The sequence below is a fragment of the Salvia miltiorrhiza genome, unplaced genomic scaffold (assembly GCF_028751815.1).
Source record: "Salvia miltiorrhiza cultivar Shanhuang (shh) unplaced genomic scaffold, IMPLAD_Smil_shh original_scaffold_275_2, whole genome shotgun sequence".
NCBI lineage: Eukaryota > Viridiplantae > Streptophyta > Magnoliopsida > Lamiales > Lamiaceae > Salvia > Salvia miltiorrhiza.
In genome coordinates, this window is record NW_026651517.1 from 143,216 (window position 1) to 152,730 (window position 9,515).

Genomic DNA, 9,515 nt, shown 5'->3' on the forward strand with positions numbered 1-9,515 from the left:
CATCTCGTTTGGAGTTTGACAAATCATCCTCTAAATTGATTCAATTTTGAAGCAAATTTTAACATTTGCTAAAAATTGATTCACTTTAAAAAGATTGACATTTATTATGCGCAGACTTATATATTATTACTATTGATTGAATTTAGTGTTTTTTAACATTTATTATGTGTAGACTTGTATATTCTTACTATTGATTGAATCTGATCTTGCAAGCATAGGTTCTTTAAAACTTATAACTTCCATGTGTTTCTATTATATAAAAAGAGGCAAGTTTGATATATAGCTCTAGAGAGCAATGATTTCAACTGTTTCGTCATGTGTTCACTGAGTACCTTTGTACTCAGCCCTACATATATTTCTAAACGTGCAAGTCAAGCTTGGTACAGAGTATGGGGGAGCGTTGGCAATACTTATGTTCATTTTGGTTTACTCATGATCTTTTTGTCTGTTCGCACACTAGCATTATGTTCTGGCTTTCTATTGTTGGGTCAATCAAGGATTATACTCTCAGGCTCTCAGCTATATGTCTTCATACATATAATTTGTCTATGTTTTTGCTGCGATACTCTGAAAAACTTTAACTTATGATTATTTTTGAAGAAGTTTAACCTTTGTAATCAACCCATAACGGAATTTGGATCTTGTACCTATGATGCCTTCATATATATATATATATATATATATATATAGGATATGGTTCTAGAGTGAACTATATAATTATTTGTGAGAATGTGAGAAATATCAAATCTAATGCATCCACTGTAAAAATTAATGCACTCACTGTTAAAATTAATGCACTCAAAAAAATAAAAAAAAATTGCTCCCTTCAGGATTCGAACCCAGGATCTGCATTCATCCAACTAGATGATGCATCCACCGTAGATCTTGATGATCGAATGGCTGAAAATAGTTCACCGTTCTTCTTTTATTTAGTGGTTCTTTTTTTAATCTCCCCCTCCCCCTGTATATATATATATATAGGGGGCCGCTCCAATGAGACCCCCTAATTTTAGTGAGATCTAGGGCACGATCTGGTGCGTTTATTTTATCAATCCTATGGCTGATATTGTATCTGGAGGGTGATTTTTTTTTCGCAGGGTTCGAATCCTGGAGGGAGCAGAATATTTTAAATTTTGTTATTCATCAATATATACTGCATTGTTCATCAGTATATACGGCCCTGTTCATCAATATATATGTCTTATTCATTACGAATTTTTTAATTTTTATTTTTCATCAGTATATACATCTTGTTCATTAGATATGCGTTTTGTTCATTAGTATTATATGTCTTATTCATTGTACTCATGTTACACGAAAAATAGGGGGTCTCACTGGAGCGCGCCACTATATATATATATATATATATATATATATATATATATATATATATATGAGAGCGCTCCAATGAGACCCCTTATTTTTAGATCTTAGACACGATCTCGTGCGTTTATTTTATCAATCTTATGACTGATATTGTACCTAGAGGGAGAATTTTTTTCCCAGGGTTCGAATCCTCGAGGGAGCGAAATATTTTAAATTTTGTTATTCATCAGTATATATTGTATTGTTCATCAATATAAAAGGATCAAGCATGTTTCGAGTTTTCTCTCTTGAGAAAAAACCCTAATTTTGCCGCCGTCTTTTCGCCGGCTTTTGACGATGGTTTCTCCGGTGAACTCTCAGACTCGAGAGACTACGACACAATCTAAGATTGGAACGGCTGAAGATCTGAAGGAACGTGGAAATTCGGAGGTTCAAGAACGGATTATTCTGAGGGGGCAGCCCAGCTAATTAATACCAAAGATTTCCACAAACTTTGATGCGGTGCCTTTTGGTGATTCTTTGGCCAAAGAGAAGCTAAGCAACACCTCGCCTAGGGCTTTCTCGCCTAGGGCTTCTTCGTCTAGGGCTCCTTCGGCTAGGGTTTCTTCGCCTAGGGTTTCCCCTATGGGTCTGCATGGAAAAAACACTATGACTGAGAAGAATAAGGAATCTGAGACTATAACTAAACCGACCTATTCTGCTGTCACGGCCCCGAGGCCTGCAAGAAAACCGGATCTTCCGGCGCACAAGTTTTTTGCCCTAAAACCGGTGAAGCAAGGTGACGTTTTTGCGCTAAACATACCATCTGATCTTTATCAGCAACAGGTCGCCACTTTCCAGCACTCTGTTATTGGCAGATTAATGTTACGTAAAGGAGATAAACCACGGCCTTCGTTGGAGTTAAAACAGGAATTACAAGAACTTTGGCAAATTTCGGGAAGCTGGCACCTCATACCCATGAGTAAGGGATTTTACACTTGTAAGTTCAACTCTGCTGAAGACAAAGCTAAGGCGAAGTCTCATACGGTGTGGGACTTATCTACTGGATCTATGAGATTGAGAGATTGGGTGAAGAATTTCGATCCTTATCGTGAGATTTCTTCCCTTTGTCAAGTCTGGGTTCGTATTTATAATTTACCGGTGGAGTGTTGGCATCCGGAAATAATTACGGGGATAGGACGACACCTTGGATTGCTTATTCGGGTTGATAACGCTTCGGCAGTTGGAGAATTTGGTCATTTCGCGAGGATTTTAATTGAAATTGATCTTAGGCTACCGCTTATAGAGACTCTGCTAATAAATTGCGATGATGGGCCTTTCTATGTGGAGTTTGGATATGAAAAACTTCCTCTGTTTTGCAACAAGTGCAAGATTACCGGCCATTCCGTGGAGAAATGTAAAAAGATGGATAAGAGAGTTGGAGATCGGCAGCATGGAGCTAAGGCGGTTGAGAATAACAAGCCTTCGGAGATTGTGGAAAAGCCTTCCAAGAGTTGGAAGCCTAGAGCGGTGGAAAATATACACACTTCTGGAAATTCTTTCGAAGCTCTGAATTTGGAAGATGGGGAGGTCCATTCTGAGGATTCTGAGGAGGAGTTTTCGGAAGAGGAAGAGCAGAATATGCAGGAGGAGGAATTCAGAGGTCCAGACCTTCTAAATCAGGTCCTCGTCCCTTGCAATATGGTAGCTGAGGAGAGTTCACCGAAAGTGCGAGATACTCAACCCAATAACCAGCAGGTCCTTGTCCCTTGCATTACGGTAACTGAGGAGATTTCACCGAACGTGCGAGATACTCAGCCCAATAATCAGCAGGTGCTTACTAAGGAAGACACAAGGATACAGAAAATGGATGCGGTGATCCAGGATAATAGAGTGGCTCAGGAAGTGCTTAACCCGATGGCGGAGGCTCTTGTTACTGAAAAAAAAAGAGGTCGTCCTACGGGAAAAGCCGTGAAAAAACATGTGAATATGGATGAAAGCATCAAGGGAAGATTGCGGAGAACGGAACAGTTGAAGCAAGCTTCAAAATCTGAAGAATATATAAACAAAAAGCTTGAGACTGCTATTGATATGGGCCATAAGCCGACTGGTTATGCTATTTTACCTAGCAACAATTCCAAGGCTAGAACTATGGATAATGTTGCTGCGAAAAGTTGGGCTGCTGAAGTGGAGTTGGGCGATGCCCAAGCCACGAGACATTCCTAGTTTGCCATGAATTGCTTGGTTTGGAACGTTCGGGGCCTCTTGGATGAATCTAAACTGATTCTTAAAGAGCATTGTCGCTCTTTCAATCCCATTATTATGGGAATTTTGGAACCGAAAGCTAAGTTTCATAAAATTCCTACTTCTTTTTGGAATTCTTTAAATCTCATTCCTCTGCATCAAAATCGCAGAGTGGGAAAAAGGTCTAATATCTGGTGTTTTGGCCATCCTGATCTGATTACTAATGTTATTCTTTTCTCTGAGCAGGCTGTCATTTTGGACTGTTCTTGGAGTAACGTGGATTTTAAGTTTGCTATTGTGCATGGGGCCAGCACGCATATTGACAGACGACACCTGTGGATTGATTTACTTGATCATATTCAGGGTCCTACGGTTTTCATGGGAGATTTCAACGCGGTGAAAGGCGCTCATGAGCGCAACAGTGCTTGTCTTCCTAGTGTGATGACTTGTCAAGAGTTCTGCAATTTTATTGAGGCTACGGGTTTTATTGAACCGCCGGCTGTCGGGTTAAGATTCACGTGGTCTGGTCGTCGCTTTATGCCGACCCATGTGGAATCCAAAATTGATCGTGGCTTGTTCTCTGAGGAGTTTTCGAACCTTTGGGACTCTACTTATACTCAGGCTCTTCCGAGAATTACTTCTGACCATTCACCGCTTCTTCTGAGGTGCGTTAAGAATTCGCAGCAGGGTCCTCTGCATTTTAGGTTTTTGCATATGTGGACGACTCATGAGACTTTTCTTGATACGGTGGCTGCTTCCTGGTCCCAGGGGGTGGACAGCAATTGCCCTATTTATACTGTCATGTTTAAATTAAAAGGCTTAGGAATGTTCTGAAAGATTGGAATAAAAGTGTCTTTGGCAGAGTTGAGAGGATGATGGACGATAGTCAAAGAGAGCTGATGGAGGTGCAGAATCAGATTGCTATTCATGGGTATACGGAGGCTCTGTTTGACAGGGAAGTGGAGATTCAAGCTAGGATTAATGTGGCTCTTTCTAGGAAGAGCAGTCTGTTGCAGCAGAAAAGCAGAGTGAAGTGGCTTAAGGATGGTGATCAAAACACTAATTTCTTTCACACAATGCTTAAGTACAAGAAGAAGCCTTACCTGATCTCTCATCTCTCTATTGAGGATAGTATGGTCTATGATCAGAATATTATTAGCAATCATATTGTGGATTATTTCTCGAAACTTTTCCAGGAAGAACATCATGATGATCTGGAGATGGCTGCAATTGAGGGGGTTATTGATCCGGTGGTGGATGACGTTCATAATGGGTTGCTCATTAGAGTGCCTAATGAAGACGAGATCACTGCTGTGGTTTTCGGTATGGAGGCGAGCAGTTCGCCCGGCCCGGATGGTTTTACGGGGAAGTTTTTCCAAACTTGTTGGAGCGTGATTAAAACTGATGTTTGGTGTGCCGTTCAAACGTTTTTTAGAAAATCCTATCTTCCCACTGGCTGCAATGCTAGCGTCATGGTGCTTTTACCTAAAAAGGAGGTGGTCAATTCGGTGATGGATCTCCGCCCTGTTGTCCTTTCTAACTTCTTTTATAAGATCATTCCCAAGATCTTAGCCACTCGTCTTAGTATAGTGGCGGCAAAGTATGTAACGAAGAACCAGTTTGGGTTCATTAGTGGTCGCTCGATTCACGACTGCATCATGCTTGGATCGGAGGGAATTAATTGCATGAAAAGGACTTCTGGTGGCCAAAATATGGCGTGCAAAATTGACATAAAAAAGGCTTTCGATACCCTCAGGTGGGATTTTCTCTTGGCTGTTCTGAGAGTTGGCGGCTTTGCTCATCAGTTTATTTCTTGGGTTGAGATTCTACTTCGTTCGGCTAGACTTTCCATCAGATATAATGGTGGTAATCATGGGTACTTTGCGTGTTCTAGAGGGGTGAGGCAGGGAGATCCTTTGTCTCCTATCTTGTTTGGCATTGCAGAAGATGTTCTGAGTATGCTGTTTCACAATTGTGTGACTTCCGGTCACCTTACGCCTATGAAGATGGTTCGGGGCTGCCTTTTTCCCACTCATCTTCGTTATGCCGACGATATCCTTGTCTTTTGTAGGGCTTCCGTGGAGAATGCGAAAACCATCAGGAATATTTTGGACTTCTATGGGGGTATGTCTGGTCAAATTTATAGTCCTGAGAAATCCAACATCTTCTTCTCTGATAAAATTTCTTCTGGTTTGCGTCGTGAGATTGAAAGGGAGATCAATTTCAGGAGAGATTCCCTTCCTTTCACGTATTTGGGTGTCCCCCTTTTCTTTGGGCGCATTCGTGCTTCATACCTCAGGAGTATTCATGACCGGATTGTCCAGAAGTTCTCTAAATGGAGGGGTCGTCACCTGTCCATGGCTGGAAGAGTTTGCCTGGTGACGTCGGTCATTCAAAGTTGTCTCACGCACTCTATGATGATTTACAGATGGCCGAAGTCGGTCATCAAAGAGTTCGATGCCAAATGCAGAAATTTCATTTGGTCGGGGGATGCTGATAAACGACATGCTTGCACTGTTGCTTGGGCCAGGATGTGTGCGACTAAGGAGGAGGGTGGCCTTGGGATTCGCTCTTTTTCTACTATGAATAAAAGCTTTCTCATGAAACGAGCTTGGAGCGTTATTAAGGGGCAAGATTTTGGGTTTGACATCATGAGGGCTCGTTATCTTAAAGCGTTTGGTTTTCCAAAAGTGGTTGTCACTCCTTCCTCCGTTTGGATGGGGCTCAGAAGTGAAATTTTGCCACTTATTAGGAATTCTTTTTGTGCTATTGGGAAGGGAGATTTCACCAATTTCTGGACGGATGATTGGCTTGGATACAAGATTGCAGAGAAATGCAGGGTTCCTGGCTATATGCACAATTTTTTGACCAACTCTGTGGCAGATTTCTACTTTGAGGGAATATGGCACTTCACTCAATCTTTTTTGGACAATTTTCCAGATGTTGTTTGTGATATTCTTCTTTTGCCGGTGGGAGAGAGCGAGGATGTTCGTTATTGGAAACCGTCTTTGCATGGGAATGTCACCTCCGCTTTAGCGTTTTCACATCATTGCCATAGTTTTCCTCGCGTTAGCTGGGGTAAGTGGATTTGGGAGAGTAATATTCCGTCTCGAAGATCTTTGGTTTGTTGGCGCATTCTTCATAACAGGATGCCTACGTTTGATAGGCTTATTAAACATGGTCTCATAATGTCGAATCACTGTGTTTTCTGCTTCAATGATTTCGAATCGATGGATCATATTTTCTGGCAGTGTGCTCGAATTAAACAAGTTTGGCGTGATTTCTTGGGTTGGTTTGATCAAACTTTGGATTTGGATGCGCCGGATATTCATAGCCTTTTAGTTTCTGCTTGGAACAAAAAGTTTAGCTCTCAAGTCGAGTGTTTTTGGAAGGCAGGGATTCTTACTCTGATATGGGTCATCTGGACTCACAGAAATAAATGTATTTTTGAAGACAAGATTTTTAATCCTAAGAGTATCCTTGTTTTTATCAAATCTTCTTTTACAGAGTTGGATAATAATTTCAAAAGTCTTGGCCACATGAGTAACACTTGCTCGGATCTGATTATTCTTCGAAAGATTGGTGTTAGGCCACGGGTGGCTCCCCCGCCTACTTTTGTTAATGTTTATTGGTGGCCTTCGACCACTAACTGGATTAAGGTAAATACTGATGGGTCCGCTTCTGGAGCGTCGGGGCAAATTGCGGCAGGAGGTGTTTTTCGAGACGCTTGTTGTTCGGTCAAAGGTTGTTTCCATATCAAAGGGGGTCTCGGTTATGCCTTCGAAGCGGAGCTTCTCAGGGTTATTACTACCGTGCAAATTGCTAACGCTCGAGGTTGGAATCGTTTGTGGATTGAATCGGACTCTACCTACATTGTGAGGCTGCTGCATTCTAGATCTGCGACAGTGCCTTGGAGATTTGCCGCCTTGTGGGATATGGTTTTGGATACTCTTAAGAGTTTTCATGGTGCATACTACGCATATCTTTAGAGAGGGAAATAAAGTGGCCGACATTCTTGCGCACAACTCGATGCCGGAAGGGTGGTGGCCGTTTGAGGTTGATATTATTAAAGATGCTACTCGCAGGGACATTTCGACTCATAGCCATCTTCGACGGGTGGTTTAATGATGGCTTTTCAGCCACTGGTCGTAGAGGCACTTTTTCGAACACTTGGTGGGTTGCTTTTTTCGAGTTCGTGTTCAACGGTTTGACTGTTGATTTGGCTGGTTTTTTTAGAGCAGCGAGTTTTGGTCATAGATACGCTGCTACTTGCTCTTCTAAGAGCGTTGTCATTGCTATTTCGAGTGGTGATGGCTGGGTTTGGTCTTTTCGGGGGAATGGAGGTCGAGCCTCCTGTTTTTTGGGTTGCTTTGCTTTCACTTGGCTGGTGAGGCAGTGGTCTGGGCCGAGTTATTGGCTTGTTTTGGTTGTTTCGATGGAGTGGCAGGAGCTTCTTCTCAGTTCTGATGAGTTTTTTCTCTGGGGTCTTTCGTCATACAGTTGGGGGTTTTGTTTTGCTGCGGATTTCATTACTGCTGGTTGGTTTTGGTGGGCTGATCTCGGGCTCTTTTTCAGTTCTTGGGTGAGCTCAAGGCTGGGGCTGGAGAGTTCGGCCTCTTTTGGTTGCTCCGCCGGAGGGACTTATAACGATTGGCGTCGAGCTTTTGAGTGCGGTGAGTTTTGGTCGTTGATACACCGTATCTCGCTCTTTTTAGAGCATGCGTTTTTCGATGGGAGTGGCTTGAAGCTTCTTGGTAATTTGCAGCTCATTTGGTGTTCAAGTAGATTCTTGGTTTGGGTTTTCTTTTGGAGTTTTCGCTCGCTTTTGATCACGACTTCTTTTCGTTTCATTTTTCTTTGTTTTGTTTCTGTGATGGGTAGCCGAGACGAGCTAGGGACAATGGTTAGGCCGGAGTCTCTGAGGTCGTTTCATTCCGCTCCCTCACAGTTTGTGTTATTTTTTAGTAGAAGAGTACTCTTTTTCCTCTTTCTGAGGTTTTAATGAGGCTCGGCCCTTAGTTTGCTTCTCTGTGCTTTCAAGGGTTTAGGTTTTTCTTTTTCCTTTTATAAAATTTTATTTTAATAAGTTCATCAATATATGTTGCCTTGTTCATCAGTATATATGTCTTATTCATTACCAATTTTTTAAATTTCGTTATTCATTAGTATATACTGTCTTGTTCATCAGTATATATGTCTTATTCATTGTACTCAGTGTATGAGTTTAATGTAGAACACGTATGAATTCGCTATGTAAATGTTTGAATTACGAAAATTAAAAATTTCGCTACCTATGAGATTCAAACTCAGGACCATGAACTCATCCAACCAGGTGATGAATCAACCGTAAATCTTCATAATCTAAGGGCTAAAAATAGTTCTTATTTTATATTTTAGAGTTGTTTTTATTTTAGCCTCAAGAATAATTTTCAGCCCTTAGATCATCAAGATTTACGGTTGATTTGTAACCTTGTTGGATGGGTGGGCTACCGTGAGAGCACATCTTAAAATAAGAAATAAGAGCAATTTTCAATGTATGAATTTCATGTAGAACACGTATGAATTCGCTGTATAAAGGCATGAATTGTGAAAATAAATTTTTGCTACCTTTGGGATTCGAACTCAGGACCATAATCTATCCAACAAGGTTACAAATCAACCGTAGATCTTGATGATCTAAGGGCTGAAAGTGATTCTTATTTTATATCTTAAGAAGTGTACTTATTTTAGCCATCTCCTATATATATATATATATACCGTAAAATACATCAAATTTGTCAATTTTCTGATTTATATCATCAATTTTTTTTTTGCCAGAAAATACATGAATTTATACTTTATTTGTAATTATCCCATCATTTATAATTTCGCCCAAATTAAATATGAGGTGGCATTCGAATTGTCACGTGGCAGCCAAAATTGCCAAATCACACATACATCTCTCTTTCTCTCTCTCTCCCTCCTCC

General features: G+C 41.1%; 1 protein-coding gene across 1 annotated transcript; it reads left to right on the forward strand.

Moving 5' to 3' along the window:
• Nucleotides 1–1,974: 1,974 nt before the first annotated feature.
• On the forward strand, nt 1,975–8,131 carry LOC131003848 (uncharacterized; the record flags this gene model as incomplete). Its single annotated transcript, XM_057930398.1, has 5 exons — nt 1,975–3,492; nt 3,796–4,214; nt 4,367–7,515; nt 7,786–7,936; nt 8,050–8,131. Coding segments are annotated over exons 1-5 (5,319 nt in total), but the record flags the coding sequence as incomplete, so codon positions are not given.
• Nucleotides 8,132–9,515: the final 1,384 nt, after the last annotated feature.